Here is a 27754-nt window from a genome sequence, read left to right as displayed (position 1 = left end):
TGAACAAAAGATCTCCGGGTGTTCTCAGTACATCTCCCAAGCACACAGCTGAATGAAGCAAAGTGAGACTAGAATTTTCCCATTCTTTCTTCTCACAATCTGTGTGCATTCTGTTTGCCTTTGGGAACTTACACAGCCCCAGCCTCTGTAGCGGCACGAAGAATCACGCTGCTCTTCAGCTTCCTCGGAGATAAAAGCAAACAGCAGAAGGCATGAGTTTGCCACGTACAGGCATTTATACTAGTGTGAGCCTACTGAATACCTGCAGGTTTTAAAAATGTTTTACACTCAGGGAAAAAATGCATTATTTCTACTTCACAGATGAAGAATTTGAGGCAGAGAAACAAAGCATCTCTAGAGGCAATGCTCATCAGAATGGTTAACACAAGCAAGGGGAACTTTTTCTTCGTCAGATAAGTTGCTACCGCAGGCTGCTATGGGAACCAAAACAGAAACAGTTTCAAAAGAGGCTTTGACAAATTCATGGAGAATTGGCCATTAAACTTGAGGTACCAAATGCAACTTCTGGCCCAGGAGGTCTCAAGTGACAAGTTAAGAAAGCCAGAAAGATTTATTGTGCAAGGTTACCATTTCCAATGTTCTTTTCCTTGTACTTCTGCTACTGTGTATGTGTTTGTGATCATTTACAGTCATTATAGGGGAACAAAAAGTAGCTTTAATTAATTAGATTCGTGGTCTGCTTATTTTAGTAACTAAATTGCACTCTGCTTAAGACCCAGCCTCTTACATAAAGGCTGCTGATATGATGTGGTGTGGAGAAGCCGGTAAGGGTGCTGTGGCTGTTCATTAATTGCTCCCTGCAGAGATCAGGAGGGAAGCGGCTGGGACAGTCAACTGGCTGTAGAAGATGAAGGCTGCTCCTCTTCCTTTGACACTGCTTCATTAAGGATAGGTCAGCCTGTTTCCATTTCTCAGCCTGCACCATGCAATCTCTCTGAAAAGTGTTGTATTAATAATGGAAGATTTTATCTGCTGGTTTCTCGGTCTGGTATTTTTCACTGTCTCACAGGGGAAAAGTCTGTATTACTGACAGCAGAGAAGAAAAAGGTGAGCTTTCAATCCAAAGCAAATCCGTTACCACTCACCGGCTCTTTTAATCCTCTTCCTCTCTTTCAGCTGGTAGGGCTTGTGGTCGTGTGACAGGGGGATGGCATTCCCGTCCTTGTCGCACAGCACGCCTCGCGAATCACCAACGTTGGCCACAGTGAGCTCTTTGTCTGACAGCAAGGCGATCAAACAAGTTGTGCCTGAGGAAAAACAGAGGGGAGAGGGGAGCAAACACAGATAGATAGGACGTATCTATCTGCAGTTATATAGCACATTTTCTGCAGTGGCTGCCCGTGGCCATGTGGACCAGCAGCTGTTCTGGTATCTGACTGAAGCATCTTCTACTCCATCAACGCCACGGAAGAGGCTGTCATCAAATCTGACAGCTCTCTTCCAAGGATTTTTAAGTCTATGAGGTTTTTTCTCTTATCTCTGGGTATTACTGAGTTATTCCCTGCTCGCTCTCTCTCTTACCATTATTTGGTCCAGTTCTTACATGGAGTGCACACTTATCTCAGCACCTGCTCCGTATTGCTCTTGCACAGACTGGTAGGTGGCTGAGCATTGGTGAAGCTGAAAATCTTAAACTCAGCTAGGAACAAACAGTGGCAGGAAAATGTTCTTTAGATGGATAATGGCGGAGAGAAGCTCAAAGGGGAGGAGTGTTTTCCAGTCTCTGAGAGCTGTCTTTTCCTAATGGATGAGAAAAGTAATAAGAGAGAAAAGTGTGTATTGGCAGCAGAGCCCACGCGCTGCTTTCATGGACTGAAGCTACAGCACTTGAATGTACACGAGCCCAACAGCCTCTGCCCCCTCGCTCCTCCAAGGATGCTGTCAGGGCTCACGTCCCATGGCAGCCCGTCCCCAGGCAGCGGATACCTGGATGCTGAGGATGAGCTTTGGTCACAGCGCCCTGTGTACGCCGTTAGGAGGGAATACAGCTGCCCAAACTGCTGCCACCAAGGCAGGCTATGCAGCTGAAGGATGTTTTATTGGAGAAAGGAAATGATTTGACAGTTTTAATTACTTCAACCTTTAAATACACAGAAAAAAATGTGATCACTCATTGACCATAGTATTCAGCTAGCATAGTATTGTCAGCTGAAGTGACAGAAAAGTATTGAAATAATTGCTTGTTTTCAAAGTACTGACACTACTGTTTTTATTTTCCTCATTGAATTGATGCAGAATAGAGGGAAAGTTGACCAGACCCCACCATGAACGTGTCTGTGGTGCATTTTCCCCTTATAGTCAGTGTGATACCAGCTGTGTTACTTAAATGCCCAGCATTAAAAATAAGCCCTGCACTGACTTTGGCCCAGGTGCCAGAATTTCATTCATATTTTGGAAAAGAAGGGTATCAAATACATTTTTATATATATTCACTAACAAACATTTAAAGGGAATATTCCTGACACTTAGATTGTATGGCAGTCCTAAAATTGTTACCAAATTCTTACAAAAGGTTCTTGGAATTCTCCAAATTCTCAAAGCCACACCTTGTGCATTGCTGCCCAAACGCAGAATTTAAAACTATGTTTTGCAGTTCCCATGCCAGTAGTTGAATATCCCATGACTGGAATAAATATAATAGCCAGTAATAAACAATTTGTTTTTAGATGCACTGAGTTCTGGAGATTTATTTTTATCTTAAAGATCTGTCTTGCACAGCTTTAAACCAAAAACACTTTTTCACAGTGCATACATCTCATTTTGTGCCACTGACTGATGCACTGCAGACCTAACTGGATAGTTTCCCATTTGTGGCTAAAAAAACCAGCCAGCTGCACAGCTCTGTGGCTCGTGTAACGACACAGCAACCGTCCACCTGCATGACCCAAAGGGCCTTGTCAAACCAAGAGCCCCCTCCACAGGTACCTTAGCTGAAGGCCACACGGAGCCTGGCAGGTGCTCACAGGGCTGCAGGATGCCCGAGGCAGCACTGCTGCTCTGCACAGCTCTCACCTCCCTGGCCGCTCCCCACTGGCTCAGCTGGCTGCCAGCAGCAGAGCTGTGGCACTGGGAGCACCAGACCCCAGCGTCCCCCCAAACAGCCCCGCTCCAAGGCCAGCAGGGTGGCAGGTGAAGCACCAGCACTCGCTCAGAGCACTCGGTGTGCCATTGCCTGCCCTCAGCAGAGAACAAAGACAAAAGAACACAGTGCAGGTGCAGGCTCATGCCTCAGTATGGATAATAATCCTTTCTGTGAGTGCTGAGTGGTGTGGGGGTTGTTTATGGTTACTATTACACCTGTTACTGCCTCGGATGATGAGATTCTGCCCAGCAACATGCCCTTGTAGTGGTTTCAAAGCACTGAATTAGCACTGAAGTGTTGTACTCTGCCTTCTTTTTGCACAGGGCCACTGGCTGCAGTGGGAGCTCTGCACAGGAGTCACGGATGGTCCAACAGACCCTGTGCTTTGAGGCTAATTGAAGTTGCAACAGTAAGTGCTAAAGAGCTTGTTGTACAAATAAACCTTGGAACGTATCAGGAAGAGAGCTGCATTATTAAGATGAAAGCAGAAAGAGTGCAGGTAAGCAGCAACACCACAACACCTGGCTGCCATGCGATACGGCCGTCTGTCGGGACGGCGGCGCCGTGGCTCTGTGGGAGGGAGCAGCACGTGCAGGTGCAGAGTATTGCAGGAGGGCACCTGTGGCTTTTGTGCAGAACAGTGTGGAATTTAGCATTTGAGGTCAGCTCAAGGAACAAAAACCATTAACTCTGTAAATGGATAAAAGCTCTGCTTCAACAGGAAAACTACATCAATTAATGGCGCCTTGATTTATGAGGCTTTTCTTACTGGCTGTTCAAGCAGCATCATGATCACAGTGGAACTCTGTGGCTGGCACCTGCCAAAAGCACTCTGACTCCTTGTCTAAATTTCTGAGGGAAAATTAGCAGCCACTTTTGCATTTCTGACTAAAACCCAAACCTACGAAATGTCCAATGTGGTGATACAGCCATTATTACAACCCCACGTAACAATGAAGACTTTGATTACAGTCTTCTGGTTGTGTGATCTGTGTGTATGAAGGAGAGGGAGAACTGAGCCAGAAGATCACCCCGAGTGCTGGCTGCAGTTTGTGCATCGCCTCAGCCTCGGCAGCAGCCCCTGACTGATGGCAGGCTGCGTCAGTCCCTGACCTCGTGGTGCTGCCTGCCGCTGCATGGGAAAGCAAACTTCTCTTACTTTGTTTTCTTCTCCATCTATTTTTATTTCAGTCATTTAACCTTGTGCAGAGTTAGAAACCATTGCGCACTTGTCAGTTGCCTCAGATTTAATGCCATTGCACAATGGAAAATTCCCAACATAAAGGGTCCAAAATGGAGAACACATGTTATATTGGCCCCTCGGTGCAGCTGCCTGAATAATGCCTTGCCTGGGCAGTTAAAGAAGGAAATCACCAGGAAATTTAAAACCTGTGGTATATTGGCTGCAGAGATACAGCGTACATTTGGTTTGGATTTTTTGTGTTGTTTTCTTTTCTGAGTCTGTTAAGATTAGTGGTGTTATATTTTAGCACCAGCCAAGGTGCCTTATAGAAGTCAGGGCTGCACCAGCTACACTGGGTTTTAGGTACCTGCTTTATCAAAATGAGGAAAAGGAAATGATACAGAAGTGAGAAAAAAAGAGGGAAAAAGAATCCATCAGGAGATAGAAGAAAGGAAAAATAAAGGTACAGAAGCAGCTGAAGGCACATGTGTAAGCAGCAGGAGGATGAGGCAGCCAGGATGAGCTGCAGAAGATGCACACAAAGGGCAGGGAGCCTTTTTTGACAACAGAAGAGCTAAAGCAATTCTGAGGCCTGGGCTAAGAAGGGAGCGATAAAGGACTGAGGCCTGGTGAACAAAGCACATCCATCACGGGGCGACAGGAGCAGGAAGCAGGGGAGAAGGACAGAAGTGAAGCAAGGCAGCAGCACAGGCTGATGAGGCTGTGGCTGCCCTGGGTGGCAGAAGCTCACTGAAATTCCCCCACTGTCCCCATCTCATCCCACTCCATCAGCAGAAGTGCAGTCCATCTCCCAGGCACCCACCAAGTCCCCACCTTTCTTCTCTGCCCTCTCTGCTGAGTTTTCTTTCTCTTCCAGCCACTATCTGATATCTCATAGAGAACACCTGTAACCTGGTCCCTTGCTCTTTCTCTTTTTCACTCTTCCACCTGGAATTTTTGCCCATTCCTCCTTTGTAAAAACTGAAAACAGTGCCCTTACCCCAAGCTCTTAAACTGCCACAGCTCCAGGACAAGGAGCTTCCCCACAGCTCTCCCAAACAACTGCACTTCCCGTGGGTGCCTTCCTACCTCCTCTAGCACATTTCTTCCAGTCCTCCTCCACCTCTGTGATCTTTGCACCCAGAGAAAACTGGAAAATTAGACTTCCACGTCCTATGTTTTAGTCATGGCTCCCCCTTTCACAGAACCTCCCTCACACTGCATACATCAAAGTTACTAGTCGGCTGCATTCCAACCCGGTTCTTTTCCCACCCCACCCCTAGGCTTCTCTGGCTCTTTGCCTTTGCAACACAAGTTTGCCTTAGTATTGCCCCTTTCTAAACACAACGTCATTAACCTTCATGTGCTTTATGGCCGCCACCTCCTTTTCTATCACTGAACATGCTGTTCGTAGTCATTGCCTGCGGTGTTCTTTCCCTCCAGCTCTGCTCTACGTTCTCTCCAGCATAGCCTCTGCCTCAGGCTCACCACTGAAACTGCTTTTGCCAAGATCTTAGCACTGTTTTTGAGCTAAAGCAGAGACAGCCATCTCTTTCTGTTCCTCTTATCTGCCTGTGGCACAGCCAGCTCAGCGCTTCTTCTCAGATGAGATACTTCTTCTTTCCTAGTTCTCACTTTTGCTTCTCTAATCACAAACACCTCTCTCCCAGCACGGTCTCTGAAGATGCCTTCATCTCTCTTTCTCTCGGGTTTACACAGCTCTGATAGTCTTTGACTCTCTCTGCATAGGCTTTACTCCTATGAAATCTCATCTGCAAACACAGACATCACCAGTGCTGCCATACAGGACTCCCGATCTGCTTCTCTGTCCCACAGGGGCCTCTTCTCTCAGCTGAAGGCCAGCCCGTCTGCCATACAGATACTGATCCCATTCCCAGCACCCCAGCACCCGCACAGCCCCGCTGTGTCCCCCAGCCTGCTCTGTGCCACCAGTGGAACCACACCAGTGGAACCAGCTGCCCTGGGCTGCTGCAGTGAGGAGCAGGACATGCTGCCTCAGCCCCACTGTCCACAGTGCATCCAGCGTGGGACTGCGCGGCTTCACTTCCACAACAAGAAAATTGGCAGGATAATGACCTCAATAGCAGAGCCTGCGAGCATTATCTTTGGAGAGGCCAACTCTGCCTCTTAATGTTTGGCCAGAAAGCATTAAGCCCCAGAGGGCTAAAAGCTACATTAATTCCCACACAAACAGGGCTTGTAATAGGGAGTTTGCATTAAGCTGAAGTGGTCATTATAGAAAATTAGTCTAATCTCATCTCTGAAATTGTCCCCATCTCCTTTTCCTGGAGCTCCCTACGAGGTGCACAGGGCCAAGCAGGCATGCCATTGAGGCATGTCCTTGGGTCCCCTCAGCACTGGTGTTTCCTACACTGAGCTGTACCTGCCTCTTCTGCAGTGCAATAAGCTGCTTTGCAAAGTCTGCTCTGCAGAGCACAGACATAAGAAGAACCATCCTGAAAAAATGCAAGGTGTCTCAGTTTCCTGATCAGTTCGGTGTAACACCCTTTCCCCAACATGTAAAGAATGCCATCTTTTAAAAGAGATTGAAACAAACATCGTTCTTAGAAATAGAAACTACTTCACATCCAGTTTCTAAGATCGTAGCTTAATTCCCTTCATGAAGCAATTCCTACCTGACTGCATGCAGCACTACTTCAAGATTTTTCAGTCCCTTCCAACCTAAGCCATTCTATGATTCTATCATATGATATATCCTGAAAGTCGATTTCTTGGCATTGCTCCTATATTCAGTTTCACCTTAGCACAACACTCAGTTGTTGAATACATTAGAAGTAGAAATACATCGAAAACAGTTTCACTTTTTTTCTGGCTAGAATTTTTTTCCCAAATTCTTTTATATCCACTAGAAACCTTCCAAAGCTTTGAGAAGTTTTGCATCATGATTGCTTTCTGTGCAGAAAGATGACTGCATTGTCACATATGACTTTTACCAATAATGTCAACTCGAACAAAAGCGTCAGGTTGCCCTTGGGATTCTCTGCATCTGCGTCCTCCACGTGGGGCTGTTTGCTAACTCCCCTCTCCCACATAGTTTAGAAGCCATCTCTCTTCTACCTGCCACTAACATTTAACAAAGGCTCTATTTCATCTTGCACACTTCACTGCTGTCAGGACAGAGTGGTGCTCTGTGCAGAGAGGGATAAAGGCAGAAGCAGGCAGATGCAGCACTTGAGAGCAGGAGGACACAGTGACGTCTGGGCAAGGCATGTCTGCACCAGCAGTACTGGTATGTTGGCACTGGCTTCCAAGTCAAACCAAACCTCCCATCAGGGACCAAGAAATGGAAGAAGGCAGAAAAAGCTAGAAGAAAAATGAAAATCCCATTTGAAAAAGGAAAAATAAAAAAAATTAAAAGCACCCAACAAAATTCAGTGGTATTGCTCGGTTTCTGACCAAAGGATCAAGACTGCAGTACTTCATGCAAACCAAGGGCATTGCCCTGCACTTTGTGAGCCGTAAATACCAGACGTAATAAGTACGGCACCAGCAGGTAGGCACCAAACACAAGACCCAGAGCTGGCAAATTATTCACGAGCAGCATAAATAGAGGCCACCTTCCAGGAGCAGGACCTGCCTGCTCAGAAATCCCTGCCCAGCTGGTGGCTGCAGCTGCTGAGTGGGCCGGGCTCCGGCTGCACTGCCCTGGGCTCCAGCCCTCAGGTTTGTGGAGGATAAGGTGGCAGTGGCACGAGCATCACTCAGGTTGCTGCTGATCTCACTGAGGACTGCTGTAAGTAGCCGTCTTGCTCTCCAGCTGCCTCCAAGGCCCCTGCATGACAGATGGCTCACATTAACTCCTAAACAAATAAGAAACTTATTAGTGCAAAGAGAGAGCTGAGCAGCAAGGAGGTATTTAAGAGTTATTTATTCTGTGCCCAAGGTGCATCTCAAAATCAGAAAACCAAACATGCTCTCTGTCCAAAGGGATTACAGTCTGACTCTGTATTTCACGTGCTGGCAGAAGATAGGGAGTAAGAGCTGGAAGAATAAAGGGATGGGAGTGACAATGCACCAGAACCATGGGCAGGTTGAGAGGTCTGTGATTTATCTCGAGAGCCCCCCACAAAACCTGCTCAACACAGGATGTACCAGCTGAGAATGCAGCTTAAATCAAGCTCGTGACTCTTCCCTTCACCAAGTTAATCAAACTTGGAGGCTAATCATCTTTCAGGCCAAAAGCTACCTGCAGCTGGTAGTTTTCCTCCTACATTCTCTTATGCAGAAGCAATTTTCAGCACATCAAGCTGGTGGACAGACCCAGACAGACAAACAGCTTCCAAAGACACCCGCAGACAGCTGCAGCCAGTGTCTGCTGCCTGTGATTCACAGAAAGCATGCAAACAGAGGAAGCAAAAAGCACAGAGATTGCCAAAACTCAGCAGCCGCCTCGATTAGGAAGGTGTTACACATGTTTATGGCCAACTTCTTTACCTTAATGGGTTGTTACAGATTATGGATGGGGTTTTTAAGAGAGCTGTGCTTGAGAACAGAAAGCTTTCTTTTCTTCCTGCTCCCTTCTCCTCCTACTTGGAACCATGTATAATTCAGAAACCGGGAAATAATGAAAAAGGCTAACAGTGATTGATTGTGGCATGCAATGCAGTTGTGCATGCAAAGCAGGGATTAGCACAAGCTGAACAGTGCTGCAAATAAGAGCCCAAGGACATGACATAAAGATGCAGACAGGAGTGCGAGCGATGTCTTGAGACACAGCAACACCCTCAGACCATAAATCTGTGTGCAGGTGCATGTGCTCGACACTATTACAATATATTTTCTTCTCAATGACTCTCCCACTGAAATGTTTTCAAAAGAATGTAAATATTAGGTTTTTTTGCACGTTATATGGCAATAGTAGGAGCAATGAGGCTGAAGAGATTCATTTCAACAGACATCCTGCAATTGCAAGTGTAATGAAGGGTTTTGCAAAGGTGTAGCTGCTGCTGATTTTGTGCTGCTCTGTCCCACTACAGCAATGCTGTTTGGGTAACGATGCAGGAAAATTTAATAAGGATCTCTAAAGAGTCTGCCAGGCTCGTAGGTAGAACAAACTTTGCCTCCAGGCATCTCTCTTTGCTCCCATCAGCAGGTGACAAAGCTCTGTTAGCTGAGCGGCTTTCTCCCAGGGGCCTGCAACTGATGTCCTCTCTGCACACACTGAATCTCAAGCAAACTGACATCTTCAAATGCTGTCTTGACATTTCTTAAATAAATTAAAAACAAAAACATAAATCTGTGCTGATATCTCTCACCATGCAACACATGCATCTGATGTTGACGAAACACTGCAGTACCAACAGCAAGCACCTCCAGCGTGCCAACTGAAGATAAAGGTTTTCAAAAGAAATCTAACACCAACTTACACAAAGTGAGCCTCAAACAAGGGTTTTAATTCTCCGCATTTTAATTCTTATGCATTTTTCAAGACCTTCATTGGCCAAAGATAGAGTGAAAGTGAGGCGATCAGGCTGTGATAAAGCAGTGTCCCTCACAAAGTCCTCACACAAGCTTTGCACTGCTCCTCTGGGCACAGGCCTGAGCCAACTCCAGCACAGCTGAGGGCTGAGTTGAGCAAGCACCTGAAAACAAGTCTCTGCATTGAAGCTGCTCTCCAGACTTAACTGACAAGCACTCAGAGAACGGAATTAAACCCAAATGCTCTCTTGATGTACTCAGCGCACCGAGCCAAGAGTTTCTGTTGTCGCTGTCTGAGTCACTTTTCCTTTCCTTGTGGTATTTTTTGGGCGCAGGCAGCAGCAGAATTCAATGCTGACACATGCTCTCTATATAGGAAAGTCCATCCCAAGCAATTCTACTGCAAGTGTTCAAAGACACCTTGTGAAATGGGAAAGAGAACAGGTCACTGACACACTGCTGTCTACTTGGTTTCAAATCCACAAACGACTCTCCTCTTACACCCCCGAATGCCCACACTCTGCAGGGCCGGGTTGGCTTCACCTCTTTTTGGTGCAACTTACATCATGGTAGAATGTTTAATTCTCATTTTTAATTGCTACAAATATAAATGCCAAAGAGAAGAACATGTGGTATTGCTGCACAAAACCAAACACAGTTACACATACACACACAGAACACTTCACATGGTTAACTCACAGACGTGGCCCAGGGCAGGCGGTCAGAACGTGCCTCAATCCAGCACTGCAGCACTGCCCCCCATCTCAGTGACCACTGCTGGCTGAATTAGCTGAATATCTGCTAAAAAACTCATCAGGAAGGGAGGGATATGTCACACACAAGTAGGCACTTACTTACCTGTCAAAGTACTATTAGTGCTCCCAGATTCTGCTGAAAGGTTATAATTACATGCATTATAACAAACTATCTTAACTGAAGGAAAATAACGCCATGCACTTGGGCAGACCTAACTAATACACCTGTTGTTACAAACATTGTCCATGTTCTAGGAATTGCACAGACCACAGGGCATTGCATGAGCTCATGTGTAGGAAATGACAGTCACACAGCTTCTGCTGGAGCGTACACCGAAATGTAATGTCTTTCATGGGTGTGCTTACAGAGATGTTTAGGCTCCCAGCTGGAGCTGTCTACCTGTATGCACCTGTGAGTAAAAGCTATTTCATAGTCCATGGAAAAGGGGGGGCATGTTTAAGATTTCTTCCCTTACTTGCTTAAAACAAAGGCATGAATGCCCCAGAACCTCCAGTTTCTCCCTGCTCACTACTGAAGAGCTTTAGAAAAGTGGCCCAGAATTTGATGCCTCTAATGCAAATATGAACAGCTACAAGGGAGAAATCCCACTCGAGGTGATGGCCCCGTGGCTTTTGCCAGGGTTATTGGTCCTCTGCTGAGTAACAGAGCTCTGATTCATGGAGACCAGGATCAACGTGCAGTTTTAATGAGTAAAAAAAATTAAATGTGCCAAGGAAAACATTGAGCATAAGGCAGAGATTATACAGAAGTAATCATCTAGCTATAAAGGGTAAAAATTGTTCTTACTGTATTATTTGGAAAAGGCTCAGTGCTGAATTTACACTGAGATTGAAAGAAAGTTGTTGGTTTAGATCATGTTCTTGAGATTAAATATCTAAAAATCATTGCAAAATGAAACCTGAGCCTGACAGAAAGCAAACAGCAGAGAAACAGCAGTGGACTCCTGGCCACAGAGCTTCAGTCTCCATCAGAAGGAAGCGCAGCAGTAACTGTTACCCTGACAGACAGAGCAATGTTAGTCACACATCTGCTGTGTCAGTGTGTTTGCCACAAATGGGAAAATAAATTCACTACGTTGCTACAACGCTGGCAAATGGTGCTGACAACAACACACAGAAACCCTGTCCCGTTCCATTTCTTGAGATAATGGAAATGCCATTCACACAGCCATCCTTTGCCTGCACATGCCCTTTCTCCAGGAAAGGCCTTGTGTCTGGCATTTCTCTTCCCAGCAGCTCCTGTACCGCTCTCTCCTTTTTGTTCTTGGACATTCTGTGCAATCCAATGCCTTTGCAATGGTTGTGTTCATTGTATTTAGTGTGTGTCTTTCCTCCCCGCTCTTAAATCCCTCCCGAAGTGCTGCACACTCCACCAAGATGTTCAGTCCTTTCTGAAGCTCGGGTCATTTCATGTGTGGCACAGCTGTGTGGCACCGCAGGCCATTATGGCTGTGCATGGTGTGGTGAGGGGAAGGGAGGGGAGGTGAGGTGAGGGATGCCTGGCAGCCCAGTGCACCCAAACCCTGACCCAGGGAGGGCTGTGGTGAGGCAGGGCAAGGAATGGTCCTGAGCCCCTGCTCCGCTCAGGCCAAGAGCTGAAGCTCCCAACCAGTCACCACTGCTGAACCTGGGTGCTGCATATCCCCAAAGACCACATCTATGCAGAAAGGACCAGCCAAACACGTGGCAGAAAGATACTCCCAGCATTTTAAGACCTTTTTCTTTAAACAAAAAAAGAAAAAGAAGGTAGTTATAGCAAACCAAACAAATTCCTTCCTGCATTTTTAATGGCTTGCTCCTGTGCACGAGCTGCCTTGCAATAAACATCACAGCAAAGTTAACTTCCTTCAGTTGTGCTGTGATGTACAATAATGATGACATTACCTGATAAAGCTCTTTTTTCAGTGGGAAGAAAGGATTTTCTCCGACAGGGTATTTATTATCCCTGTATAGGATATATAGCTCACTACAGCACCAGGCTGCAGTCCTGAAGCAAATCCCAAAGCCTGAATCCTGCATTCATGCTCGGAACAGCTTCTCACAGCTGCAGCTACAGAAAAAAAATGATGTTCTGTGAGGCACAGAAATACAGGCTGAGTAAGAGGAGTCCATTTCATTCATTATCAATTCATTACCTGCTAAATCCTGCAGGGATGGAGGAGAAGACAGCGATACACTGCGTAATTCTTAGCGGAACGCAACACGTGGGCATGTTCGGTGGAGGCAGAGCACAAACCTCATCTCACCCAGAGACAGACTGCCGTGTGTCATAGTGCTAATGGACAGATTATCTCAGCAGCAAATAAATTATGTTGCTAAGATTGGAGCATTCAGGCAATTTGGGACGTGATTTGCTAGCATAAAAATACACTTTAAGAAAATAAACCGCTGTTACGAGCAATTTCACTTACTCAGAGGCACTGAAAGTGGGTTGGAGGAGGAAAATGGGACTGAAGTACTGAAACCTAAGCTCCCCATGACCAAAAAGGCTGTGACAGCCCTGTGTGCCAGCATGGGATCCCTTCGGTGGGCTCCTCCTGCCCTCTGTGGTTCCCTCCTGAGCCCTGAGTCAGCCCCAGCCCCGCAGCAGCGCCGTGCTCCATCTCCTCCGGGCTTACCCTAAGCCACAGAACCGGTGAGGATGCGGTGCCCCAGCACAGGGTGAAGCACAGCACAGCCCTTGGATACTGGCAGTGCAGGGATGAGCTCTGGGTCCCCTCGGGGAGGATGTGCTGAGCAGCAGCCACCTGCTTTGCGTGGAAACATGGGACGCTCTGATAACCAGTGGCTAAGGAAGCATTTTTGGAGCTGACTGGCCGCAATCAATATCTCTCACCACAGCTTCACGGCAGGGAAAAATGAAATTCATCTCTTTTGTCACTCAGTAATGAAACTCAATTTGTACAGGACTTTGGCAGAGAGGGGCTATCCATTAAAGAGAAACCTGTGAGTATGAAAATGTCAGAAGAGCCTCCTGCAGGCTGCAGCTAACCAGCACGCACAAGTTCAGTGCCAAAGCGCCTTTCAGGGTCCTAAACATCCATCTGTGCAGAGGCATCACTGACCAGCCCAAGCATTACGGTGCTGTAAATGGAAGGAATAGGATCAGCATCCAGTAAAGCTTCAGCAGAGAAAATATTCTTGCACAAAATTAACCCAGCCATGGCTACTCAAGATTGCCACTTTTTAAACGAAGGGATTTAAAGATTACGAGAGGATTTGTATCCATCTGTCACATTTGGCCTGCTTTCATTTACAAATCTTTCTCAGTCAAACTTCACTAAGAATCCTGTCAGCAGCTGCCTATTTTTAGACGAACTCACTTTTTTTGGTAGTTTCAAATCTAATGATTTCCTAACAGGGAAGATTTACAAAAAGGGGCAATTGAACATTGAGTCCATCGAAGCTCCACTTGATTAATATTTGCATGCTCTGCTACAAAGGCCAAATCAACATGCACAGTCGTACTGTTTTAATCCAGCAGATGGATGTAGCAGAATTCCACACACACACACACACATACATACACACACACACACACACAAAGCATTTGCAGCCTACAAAATGATGGAGTTAAGATACCTAACCAGAAAAATTAGCTTAGATCCATTTTGACAAGTGCTTTTCTCTGTAGCGCACCTATAAGTACAGCATTTAAGTACAATATGCACCAATTTTCCTTGAAAGAACTCACTGATGGAAGAAAAGAAGGGGAAAAATGCTCTCCTGAGAAGAGAGGACTTCAGAACCAGTTTGGAGATGGCTGAAGCAAAACCCAACCAGGGCTCTGGGTGCCAAGGCAAGCATCCCGGCCAGCAACACTGCCTGGAGCCCAGGATGGGTTTTGTTGATGGCTCACATCAGCTTCTGTCAGACAGAACTGTGTTTGTCCCACACAACAATCACAGGTATTTCACTATTTTGATTTTAAAGACTGCTTTCCACTTTTTGTGGAAGATGAAGCCAGCAGCTTCATCTTCTCATTAAACTGACTTTGATATGGCAAAACATTACTAAAATACATCACCAGCACAACTGGTCTGAGACTGAACAGTCTGAATACTGCAGAGCTTGGAATCACAAACATCTGCTGCAGTGGCTCGAGCAGCAGATTCTCTGCGCTCAGATCACAGTCAGATCTTCCTTCAGGAGCAGGTAGCACCAGTTACATGTTTTTAGTGAACAAGCGAGATGATCAGGCTTACGAGCCACCACCACCTTGGTGCTTTAACCTCTAGAGGTATCTCTAGCTGATTAGCAGCCTCAAGTTCTGGCTTTTAATTTACAGCGAGTTGCATCCTCTCTCAGTTTTGATTGCTGAGACTTTACTATAACGCTTATTTACACAGCTTCGCATTTCTGCATGATTGCTTTATTGTATGACATCAATCTCCAAGTGTGTGTTTGGAGCAGTTTAGTCTTTATTTTCCCTGTACAAACGTGCAGTTTTCAATACAGGAAAATGCTATCTTTTTCTCCTGACAGAGGTTGGTAATTTTCTCCACTGTCTTCTTCCTTCCTAACAAACTTCAATCAATCAAAATGACTGGAGAGATGAAGTGACCAAATCAGCATGACAGCAAAGGATCTACACTGTTCATTGGACTGGTAAATCCTCGTTAAAATATAAGCAGAAGCAACAGAAGGTGACAACTTTAAAAAGCTTATTTTTTAAGCATCATTAAAAACTGGAGATACGTGATGAAAAATAAACCCTGAGCCCCTGTTTAACTGTGCAGTCCTTCAAGAACTCCTATGACGCACAGCTCCTTAAGCACATGACATGTGCAGTCTGCAAAGGCACTGCAAGTTGCTCAGAGCTTCTAAGATCAAAGCAGTTTAAGAGAATGAGGTGCATTTACTGGCTGAGTGTGAAAGGAGCTGATGAATTAACAGAGCATTGTAATTGCTTCCAGTCACTAAAGCTCACAGCCCTGCAAGTACGCAGAACAGGCACTGCACATGGCATTTTAAGTTGCTGGAGCATTTGAGATCAAAGACATTGATAGTGAGCAGGAGTCTGAGCAGGAGGCTGAGTATCCAAGTGCTCAGAGTATTTCTCAGCACTGCATTGAAAGCACAAAGTGACACAACAAAACAGTACAAGCTTGTCAATGCTTGCTTTTCCAGAGCTGGGCTAAGGCTGATGATGTGTATAGCAGATATGGGAGGCTATTTTGGAAGATCAACAAACACCATCCAAAGGATCTGTTCCTTTTCCTCTGAAATCATAAAGGAGACCTGGCATCAGGACAACTGATCCCAAAGCTGAAGGATCCGAAAGCTAGGACACTTCTAACTACTTTCAAACTAAACACTAGTAAAAAGTATTAGCTATAATTACAAACCCTCCGGAATCCAGACCGTCACGACACAGCAGGGCTCATCAGAGCCCTGTAACTGCGCTAATAAAATGCCTCTGACATTTTACCAGTTATCTGTTTTTGTCTATCCACATCCATCACGACACATTTAAAAATCAGACTCAGTGCCCACCCAGACCACGTGGTCCAAGCGAGCTGAGAAACAAGTTAGTTGTGAAGAAGGATCCAGCAATGTGCACGGCATCCATTTGACAAAAACATTTTAACAGGCTTCACGATCCCTCCAAAGACTGGAGGTGAGCAACTTGCTTTCAGTAGCACGTGACTCAGAAAGAAGTAAAGACATACCTGCTTCATCATAGGATACAGTCAATTTTTCCAGCATTTCTCGATCAATTGATAAAATCTGCTGTTCCAGGATGGTCTGATAGGACATCACACTGTTCTCCTTGTCCCTCTCATAGTCCTGAAGATGTTGTTTCAGGACTTCGGGCAGGCGGGACTTCACATACTCTGCTGCTGACTGTAGAAAAGAAACAAAGGTTTAATTAGCACTTCTTTTGAAGAGCTTCATGGATGTTCATAGCATCATTAGTAGTATTGCTTTCAGTTAAAGCACTATCAAATTTAACAATCCATACAAAGAATACTCTTAATACTACCAACTCCATAGTGCTAAGATCGACAGGTCATTTCTCTGCCAAAATTACCATGTGCCCAGAACTCCCATGGATGCAGGGATACAGCAGAACAAATTCCTCTGAGCGAAAGCGCAGTCCTACCGTCCAGCAGGATGCACAAGTCATGGCTTCTCCTTACAATGTGCTGTTCTGATTGTCCATAAACAGCAAACTGAGAGACACAGAGTAGCTCAAGAGGTATAATCTTGGTCTCCTACATTCCCTGGGGTTGCCGTGGAGCACTGAGGCATGAATGGGATTTAGGCTTCGATGCTCAGCCTTCCCAGCCCTCACCACGTGCTCTGTCATTCAGTGCAGCTCTGCTAGCTTGTTACATCTCAGCTGATGACCTCTGGCTACCTTTCTGTTCAATACAGGATAATCATGTAATGTTTCCCACTCAAAGTAACGTTTAAAAACAGCAGTGAAAATGCATTATACAAATAAAATAATTTTCCTTCAGCAGGAAGGTTACGGCAGTCCAGAAGCAGTTAACCATGCAACCATGCCTGAATAGGAACATAACACAATACCTACATTTCTTCATCATAAACAAAGTTTGAAAAGAATTTTTGAAGTATCGAGTGAGTGAATGGAATCCCTTCACCTGCTGTTGTTACATAACCAGGCTTGGACAGGAAGACTGCAGATGTATTACACATCCACAGCAAATTCTTGATTGGTCACAAAGACACAAAATTGAGACCATAAGAAAACAGAAATTAACACAAGGTGGCATGGTTGTATCAGTGTTACAGAGCAACGTGCAGAAAACAGGGCTGTAAATGAGAAGAGCAGCTGCCTCTGGACAGGTGCCCACCTGCCAGCATTGCTGCTCTGAGCAGCATGAGGCACCAGCAGCTCTCTGAGAAAACCACAAACACGACATTGCTTCAGGCCTGGCACTGACCACAGCTCAGCCCTGCTCAGCAGCGTGCTCTCCTGGGTCTATATTTAGTTTGCCAAAGTCGATTGCTGATTAAGTCACAACCTTAAAATATCACAGAAGTTGCATTCAGTTCATCTGCAGGCTAAGCCACGTGAGGCGAATGAAATTATTCTACAAAAACCAAACAAACTGTCCACACGAGTACAACATATTTAATGTTACAGTTTAATAGCTGTTTCCTTCCAAGGGAAGGCCAAAAGACACACTGTACTCTAATTATTTAGTCCACATTCAGGCATTTATATTTAACGTTTGCTTTGAGAAGAGGCTTCACCCCGCAGGGGGCATTTCTGTGCTCTCCCACCGCAGCAATTCTGAAGAGCAGGAAGGAGAGGTTTATACACATTCATTTTCCTGCGCCATCTGAGCAAGCACACCAGCGGCTGTAAACGCTATCACTTCTGACCCAGAGACCTCACAAAGCCCAGAGACAGATGGACGGGAGCAGATGGGAACACAACCAGGACCGAAGGCACCGGCTGTGAGGAGGCGGCCCCAGCGAGGCACCCGCAGCACAGGGCCGCCTTCATCACCGACATCCAAACCCCCCAAATCCAGAGAAACGCTGCCCAAGCGCCTTCTCCTGAGATGCTCACGTGCCTACAGCTCCTCCTGCCATGCTTCAGGGGATGCCGTTGCACTGAGTGTTGGAAGTCATTCCCAGCAGCACTCCTGACCCAGAAGAGATACATGTGCACAATGGCCAGACATTTCCAAACATATGTGCAGCAATTATTTTCCTGCTGAAGTGTTACTCTGCCAAGCAGGATGCAACCAGCCTGGAGCCCAGGGCTGCAGGTAGCTGGCCCAGCCTCCAGCCTCGAAGGACAGCAAGCACATGGCGCTGAGACCGATCTGAATAGGGATCTGAAAAGAATTCTCAATAGATTTTGAGATGTCTGCCTTCCATGCCACAGCTAGATACTGAGCTGTAAAGTAATGACAAAATGGATATGAACTCCTCGCCTTTTATATCGATTGCCTTTAAGGCATTTCGTTCTACAAAATCTATTATCTTCTATATCTATTATCTTATGCACCTACCTACAGTGAAATAACTCAAGAATCATAGAGTCACAGCATCATTAATGTTGTAGAAGACTTGCCGAGCTTATTCACAAAAAGTCAGTTTTTTCTCCATGACGCTGCATGTAAATCACATCAGGAAATGCTGAAATCCCTCACTGTGTCTCATTCTGGACCTCCAAAGCACCCATCGCCCTTCAGTAACTCCCAATTTTGCCAACGTTTGTAATCAATGAGAAATACTTATTCCAAGCATTTTCTTTCTTTTTTCTTTAGTTATGCCAAGTGCCACCCTTTGCTCTACTTTCTGAATCATCTCCTTCTGGGAGCTCCCTTATATGTGGAGAAGTAAAGGTCTACACAGGTTAATTAACAACTTCTTTGTGAAGCCACTTCAGGAGTCAAATGGCAGCCCGAGCAAGAAGTCTCCTTACACAAAAGGAGCTGAATGTTTGGTGTGTGAGAAAGAGCCATCTCTGTAAGAGAAAGTCTCAGCCTCGGCTCAACACACTTCTCAAGTCGGCCCCTGTTTTACTTGCATTCTGCAGGATGCTCAACCTGTAAAATTCATGACAAACAAAAAACAAACTCATGATCCGTGCATTCCTGCCGCCCGAAATATGTCCTCAGTGGATGAGCAGCTGCCCTGTGTGTCCCACAAAGCTGTGTTGGTGGCCAAACAACTACTGGGGACATGCAGCCAGAGGATCTGCATCCACTGGCACCCCATGGGCACAGAGGAGGAGACCAGAGTTCTCCAGCATCAAATGTGATGATGGAGAGACCAAGTGCTAAGCAGGTCCATGGCCCTATGGCAAGGAGTGCTACAGACAACAGGGTGGGAAGATGAGCACAAGTGCACATACAGCAGGTGGAGAAGCTAAGGAGATGGAACAGCTGTCAGCCACAACACAGATCTCCAGTGTAAAGAATGGAAGATGAGGACTTCCTTGCCTGAGACCTGAGCTCCTCGTTGGCTGCAGTGATTTACAGGACTGGAGGGAAACCAAAGATGTGTGACCTTTATACTCCTGGGACAATTTGTCCTGTTTGCCTTGCTGCTACAAGCATCCAGGGATCACAGGAAAATACAGATCCATGTTAGGGAGCGTACTGCTGGCATAGCATCTACATTGAAGGATCACAAACAAGATCAAGATTCTTCTGTCACATCTTTCTGCCTCTTCTTGTCACTGCTGAGGGTCACAGGGTCACTGCTACACGCTTCAGAGACAACACGTCAGGAGCTGCTGGGCAAGGGCAGAGCTGCCATTATGGAAAAGGGGCACCTTGCTCACCTCCTGGTTCAGCTGAGGGAAGGACTCTGAGAAGGAAGCACACGCACGGTCAGAATGTAATAATGAGGATGGAAACAAGTGGAGACTGGAGTAAAAAATGACTTAAAGCTAGCCAAGGTGGCAAGAAAAGTTTCTGCAAGTCCATTTGTAATAAGAAAAAGACAGGCAAATGTTGGTCTACAGCTCAACAGAGTAGAAAAGCTTTTGACAGATGATGCCATAAAAGCTGAAGTGTTTGCAGTCTCATTTTGGCTACAGTATGACTGCCTTTCCTTTTGTGCATTCAAGTGGCAATTTATATCAGAGGAAGGTAACCAAAATCCTAAGACAAAATATGGAAAGATTATGTTAGGAAGTGTTTGTACAGATCAGGGTTTTCCAGCCGGCTGGGCGAGATGAAATTAGCTCAGCTGTAGGTGACTGACTGAAACAATTTCTTTAACAACTTCTGCCTTTGAAAATTCACAGAGGGCACTATTTGGAAAGAGCAAACGCAGGGGCTACTTTTAAAATAGGATAAAGGAAGGGAAGTGGGATAACAGAGTAGGCAGTTTAACTTCGGTGCCTAAAAGCGGAATAAAAGATCAAATGATCTCTATTAGGAGAAAGCAGCAAGAACCGTAAGGCACAGCCAGCAAAGTGCTTCTCCCAGGGCATGCAGGGATGCAGTAACTCAGTTCCCATCAGTGCAGACTGGGGAGCAACTCAAGGACTCCACCAGAAGTACTGCTGGAAATATGCGATGATCCCACTTGAGATTTCACATTCCGTATTTTAGACTGGAATTCCTTAGCAAGGATACTTTGCTACACATGTTTCTGAGCTAATATCTTAAAACAAAATAAACTGATAAACAAAACCTAAAAATCCACCATGCCACAACTCATTACACAAAGAACAGTGCCCTTAACTTGCCAGATATCTTACAGTAAGACGAGGTTGTGGACAAGAAATGAATTCCAGTCCATTAGTGATTTTTTGGTAGCAGTTTCCTGTTTATTTCAAAAAAGTACACTACAAAAATATATTTGGAATAAATGTTTATATATATAAACTCGGATTGCTGGGATAAAGAAACAATGCCTGAAGTCAATCTACGTGCACACCCTGCCCTCCAACACACAACAGCCAAGGCCAACAGGGCAGTTCCACCAGCACACCCCTCATGCTGTGCTCCAGCACATTTATTCCCACTTCACTGCAGTTAGGGGGCACAGCCCTAAACCTTTAGGAGGTGTTTCTTGTCGCCTCGGTGCTCCGTTGGGTGCTGACTGCACACAGGAATGGTTACGCAGCACTCTTTGGATCCCTGCCTTGACGAGAGCTTCGCTCAGGCCGATGCCACTCCTTCCTCAGCAGGAGCCACAAATAACTGCCCTGAAGTCAGTAGAATTTTGCTATGCCAAACCCCCTGGACAAAGGACGTGAGTCTATTAATAGTTATTCAGAAGGAAACCATGACTGCAAAACATAATCTACTCTCAAGAGGATAAAGCAAGGTCTACAAATGGCACTGGGATGAACATTTTGCCCTCTACAGCAAGGAACTATTTAAAGAACAAACAAGTCAAAAGAAACTCATTAGCAGTATTTTCCCACCAGCAAGCTTCTGGTACGCTTAGCCCAGTATATCTATTAAAAAAGTGTCTTTTATTTTGTTTCCTCCAAAATGACTATTTGAGCCAATAACTTGCTATTGATCAGTAAGCGTCCTAGGAAAGCCAAGTCCAGGGTTTAACCAAGGCTGGTAGCAAAAGCATGATGTCAGAAACGCTTGCAGGACTCAGGCATTCTCTCTGAGGAGTTTCAACAGCCCTAAGAACACCACTGGTATTTTGCAATCCATGCACAATTCATTTCCGTAGCAGGAGAAATATTAGCCTCACAAACATCTTTAGTCAATCAGAGGCTGTATAATCATGAGAAAATTAACCTGATTCCAAGGAGATGTATAAAGTTCAAATTAGTATTCACACCGGATTGTCAGAGATATATTTAATCTATAATTACAGTAATCCACAGCTGCTTCAACTGTAGAAAATAATGAATTGCCCAGTGAGAACCGGTGCCCATGAAACGGAAAGCAAAGGCCATCTGTTGTGGAGCTTCCTCTGATTTTGTGCTTTGAGCACAGAGAGCTTGATCTCCTTTGACACAGCCTACATGTGATTTATGGCTGCCAGCCCTCCAAGCAGCCGTATCACCAAACAGAAGGGATACAAACATGTATGATTTGATACATGAAATGATAAATGATGATGATTTATGGCTTTACATTATGTATTTAAGTTTCTTCCCTAAGACAGCTCTCGTCACTCACTTCTTAAATAGACTTATTTAAACGTCCTGGATGAGAAGCAAGTAAGTCAACAAAATTTGTGATGTAAAAATCACACGCTGTGCTCTGCCTCCCACTCCCCCCTCCATCAGTCACATAAGAACGCATTCCCTTACGTCGAGCACGTACTTGAGTGCCTGCATGGGGCTCGTTATTGTAGGACATGGATGAGAAGAGGTGAGAGTAAAGGCAAAACCACCATTTTCCATGTTCTGCTTAGGGAAGGGACAGCAAAATACTTGAATAATTCATTTTTGAATAAATAATTTTTAATTAATTGGAATTACCCCAAAGTGCTGCATATGATAGAGTCAAGCAGTCACTCATCCTACAGACAAGGAAAGGAACTGAGTGCAGAGACTGACCTGTCAGAGATGATGCTGTAATTGGCAGAGCTACAAGGGCTGCTTCGGAACCTGGACGTCTAATTGAAAGATTAATTCTATCAAATCAAGAGGGAGCATTATGATTATCTTGTCTGACATCTTGAAGCAGGAGGACCATACAGCTTCCTTCTCACTGCTTGAATAAGCCATTTAGAAAAATTTCCTACTCTGAAACAGAGACAGAGAATCTCCTATTGCCCTTGGAAGTTAATTATCCTTACAGTTAGAGGATAATTTCACATACCAAAGAAAATGTTCACATTATTTCCAGTCTGAATCTGCTATTATCTATGACTTTCCAACACTGAATCAAGTAAAATGTCTGCTCACCTACCTTCCCTTTTCTCATGCAAATGCATGCAAATTGATCAAATCACCCCATTATCTTCTCATTGATAACCTAAATAGATGGAGCTCATTGAATGGCACATTGTTAGTTGTCAAGTTACTGTGCAGGCTAACCGATCTTTTCGAGCACTCCTGATCCCCTCTGTTAGCTGCAGTTCTCCAGCTCTGCCCTTGGTGGTGCTGGGACCTGGGACTGCAGTGCTGCAGTGCAATACCAAACCACCCCTTCCCTACCCCCGTGCAGAACGTTTCTTGCTCTCCATTGCCATGAGATCTCATCCTCGGTGCAAGCACTCCTCAGCCTTCTGCTGTATTAGCTCTACAGCCTCACAACCTACTGTACTGAAAGGCGTGCTCTGTGCGTGCTTTCACCAAGCAAATGTATCCAATTACTCTGGATTTTCAATTAACCTTCATTATTTATCACTTTCCCAATCTTTGATACAATTATTACACCCCAATCATACAAGAGCCAGGAGGGTTTCCTTATGAATATACCTACTCAACATGTCTGCTCAAAATTGCCACCAAGCCTATCATGTAACCTGAATTTAATCCCTTTAATGTACACTGTGTTGATTTGAAAGTATTCAAAGCAGCAAATACATCAAATGAGAATACATGTCCTTCCTGCATGTTTTGGTTAGCAATCATTACAGTTATTATCAATGAACACAGTGAGATATCACCATGGAGAGGAATTCTACCCCCAAGGAAATGACATCCACTCCTTAATGAACAGAGATACAGACTGAGGGCAGAGGCTGCTCCTGGTGGATGTGCTGCTCTTGGGGGGACCAGACATGCTGGAGAATGGGCCCACACAAATCTCACAGAGTTCAGCAAAACTGGGGTGGTTTTGCCCAAAGACAACAAATTCAGGGAGGCCTTATCTGTGTGCACAAACACAAATGGTGCAGCCAAATTCCTCTCAGCTGTGCGCAGTGAATGGCCCAGAGACAACGGGCACAAACCAAACTACAGAAATTCTACCCAGCTACCAGAAACATACGGCTGCCTCCAGCCTCAGCCCCTTCCACACACTGTGAAACCTTCCTGGTAGCTCAGGAGGGTGATGCTCCACCCAGGTTTATTCGTTTATTCCGGGTCTTCAGACAACTGCACATGTGCACAAAAAAAAAGAAAAAAGCTTCAGTAAATACATTAAGAATAATGAGAACAAGCAAAGTTACTACCCTAATAAAAGCAAATGCATTAGCACTTAAATTGCACATGCATGGATACAAATTCTGAATCCTAATTGTGCTGGGAAGCCAATTATTATTCATGTTCTTTTTAGGAGAAGAATTAAGATTAGTAGGTAAATTAAAGTGAAAATTACCACAGACAAAGCTGTAATTTTATAATACTCCGGGTAGTTTTAACTAATAAGAAACTGAAGCTTATTGCAGAGATGATGTATTTCAAAAAGACAAACGACTTCCACGTCCACTTGGCCGGAAGAGACATCACTGATATCCGTACTTACCAACAGGCAGCATTTAGCTAATGGAACAAAGAAAGAATGCTTGAATAATTATTAAAAATGAAGTACGAATGTCAAGGTTTGACCCAAATCTAATGATAATGGTTATCAGTACTGACTGAGGAGTAACCAAATATTGAATTAGGAAACAATTGAAAAAAAGGAAAAGGTTTGAAAGTGCATGAAAATACTTGTCCACCATCTTTTCATACTGCAGCAAAATCTGGGTCCCAAACTGCAAGTCGTGGTCAGAAGGTCGGAAGTGATTACCAAGTAGAAACGTCGACACTGCATTTGCTGAAGGCCTGCCAGAAAGAATTTCATCCAGCAAGGAGAAACTGAAACATTTTCTTGTATTACTACAATCAAATCTAAGCGGATCAATTTTTTTTTATGTTGGTGTAAGAACCAGAAGCAGCAGAAGCAGAGAGATAACACTGAAAATAATGGTTGAAATATCATTAAGACAACTAGCTTTACAAGAGTATTGAACTGCTCATAAGCAAGCTGGGCAGCAAATGTTACTTTGTACAGAAAAATACTGCACATATTGTTGTACTGAGCTCATCAAGTTCAACAAAGAAGGAAAAAAACCCCACCAGTTCTGCAGAACGAATGCAACTTTGTGCAGCCCCTGAGAAAATGATCATTAAAGCTTGGGGACTGTAAGCTTGCATCAGTACAGCTATTTAAATGCCTTACAGGTATTTCTGTGCAGATGCTTTTGCAAATGGCAGTAGGATATAAGAAGGTTTACAAGAATCAGGTTTTTACCAAAAGCCTTCCGTTCTGTTACGTGCATTTAGTGAAAAGTGTATTTATAGCCTTTTAGACACATTAAATAGCAAGAAGCTCGCTTCTTTCTTTGACGTCGTTCTCCCTCTCCAAGCAAAGGGAGAGTGAGCGTAGTGGAATATTTCAGTCTAAATGGTCTCTCCTGATTTAAAGACATCACTTTCTGCCAAGCAGAAATCATCAAAGGAATTAGAAAGATTCAGCCTGGGCTGAGACACTCTCAGAATTAGTTCATTACGCAGGAGACTGAGAAGATTCTATTTTTACTTGCTTATCATTTTACCAAAATCCAACCATCTGGTCTGAAATTTATTATCTATTGGAGATTCTTACAAAAAAAAAAAAAAAAAAGTAGTCTAAACAATTCAATTGAACTACAGAATGAAATTAAGGAACAAAATGCTGCTTTTCCCACTGTAGAAGTCACGTCTGGGACTCCTCTCCTCAAGTACCTTCAGCTTGGCAGTACCTCAGACCCCCAAGCAGGGTACAACCCAGTTGCAGCTCACACGGAGCCCACACTGCCGGGCTCCCCTAGGAAAGAGCAAGGCGTGCTGCCAGGTGCAGCACGGAGAGGCGAGCGCACAGATCCGTTGTGTGCAGCACAGCGTGCATTTCTAGCCATAGCCAGCGCAGAACCGAGCCGCAGCTGCTCGAGTCCTCTCTGCCGCCTGCCTCCTGGCTGCGCAGCGTGAAATGCGCTCAGAGGGACGCTGGCTGGGACCGGGGCTCGCTCCAGCGCTGCCCAGTCGGTGTAGCTGCGGCAGGGTGTCGGATGGCTCACGTGGAGCTGCTCTGTACTTAAAGGCTCTCACACGGAAAGGCAGGTGCGCAGACGCCCGTCTGTAAGGCGCTCCTCGGGGTCCCGGCTGCAGCAGAAGTTATGTGCAAACCCTGCATTACACTTTCTGACCGTTGGTCTGGTAAGAACAACTTTGTAAAGATTGCTTTTCATGTAGTCTAAAAGAGTAGGAGAAGGGTTCTGAAGCACAGGATCAGCCACACAGCGGGCACTGGCCGCCACCTTGGCTGCGTTTTCCCCCAAAGCCGGAGTACCTGCAAGGCTCCCACTGCTCCTTTCCACAACACAACACCAGTCCTGCCCTGGTAGAGCTTTTGCTACACAGCCTAATGCTGGAAGCAATTCTCAGGCTTTCATTTAGGTCTCCATTTCTTCTCTGAGTGGCCTTCTGAAAATTCTATATTAAGAACCACATGTATAATTAACCCCATGCTACATCCAATGCTGCAAGGAGAAAGAGACAGGAATCAAGATAAATGACTTCATTGTGAAACAAATGCATTTGAAGGGTTAATCCAAGCTCTGTGGCTGCGTTGTGCTGCACCATTTGCTCAGAGGAGCCCGGGAGATTAATGAATAGATGACAAAAGCACAATTGGTTCCAGCCCCACTCACTGTGTCCCACTGCCTTTTCAAAAGCCCTGACAAACAGTGCACACAAACAGTTAAGGGGGAAAATGTGCCCATGTCTTCTTTAAACGATTTACCACGGGCACCTGATGACATTTTCCTTTAGCCATGTATATGGAAATTGAAATTTGTGAAGATAATGACTTTGAGACTCAATGAGCTCTGTTTAAATGCAATTATGGTTCTTTTGCTTAGGTTCTCTCCTCACTTCAGATCTGAAAAGGCCACTGTATTGACCCGTGTTGCAAATAATGAGCACGGAGCTAGCTAGGAAAGTGCTGCATTCACAGTTTGTGTAAAACTAATCCAACACCATTCCAGAATAGAAGGGACTTTTGTCTGCCCTCTGTGTGTGCTGGTGTAACAGGCTGCCAGGAGAAGGATTGCTTTTGCCCTTCATGTGGGTGGTAAGGAGTTGAAACACAAGATCATGGCACAACACACCCTTAAGAAGAGTACTGTGTTCCTAAATGCACCAATGGAAAAGTAACATTTGAGTGTAGGACTTTATTATGGAGCTGTTAATGGAAAACAATGTCTAGCCAGAGCAAGCCAGCTCAGGCATTCCAACAAGGATGCACAGTTGTGCCTCCACCTCCTTACTGACAAAGAGATTGACCTGCAGCCCCTCTTCCTAAACAGAGGAGAAATCAGATAAATTTTTGGTAGATCAGTAACTGGCGAGAAAAGGAATGGCTTTAGCAGCCCCTCCGCCCAATCCATGCTGCTACAGAAGGCCTCTCCAACTTTGGGGTTCTTCTGTTTTCTTTGCAGCTTTGTCTCTCAAGTTGTGGACTCACCAAGTTCATGAAAATTAAAATGCCCTCTTCAGTATGAAGACACAAACCTTCCAGAATGGAAAGAATGAATAGGGAGCAGTTACACAAAAGACATAATTAAATGACATCAGCTCAGAGACAGAGCTCCATTAAATAGAAGAGCAGCCAATTGCAATCTATAAATAAGGTTCCCAACGCATGTTCATCTCGTAGTGCCATTTCACTACACAAACCCTGAAAGGAGCATCCTTGAGAGAAAAAAGGGCCTAAATCAGGCTCCCAATTAAGATAAACACAAGTGCCTGGATGCTGTTATTTCTTCTCTCTAAAGATGCATGCAGCTAAAGAACCAAGAAGTTCTCTTGGCTGTGCGATCAGCACTCCTGGGCTT

General features: G+C 45.0%; 1 protein-coding gene across 1 annotated transcript in view; it reads right to left on the bottom strand.

Moving 5' to 3' along the window:
- Positions 1-27754, bottom strand: part of PPM1L (protein phosphatase, Mg2+/Mn2+ dependent 1L) — a gene marked incomplete at both ends in the record, with an annotated part of 79688 nt that overhangs the window by 2250 nt on the left and 49684 nt on the right. The window contains 2 exons of the mRNA XM_079539799.1: positions 1107-1268; positions 16195-16365. Coding sequence (XP_079395925.1) covers positions 1107-1268; positions 16195-16365 — 333 coding nt within the window. The remainder of the gene's footprint in view (positions 1-1106; positions 1269-16194; positions 16366-27754) is intronic.

Source organism: Tetrao urogallus (genome assembly GCF_951394365.1).
Source record: "Tetrao urogallus genome assembly, chromosome: 9".
NCBI classification, from domain to species: domain Eukaryota; kingdom Metazoa; phylum Chordata; class Aves; order Galliformes; family Phasianidae; genus Tetrao; species Tetrao urogallus.
The sequence above is the reverse complement of the archived record's forward strand: the minus strand, read 5'-3'. Positions and strand labels throughout refer to the sequence as shown.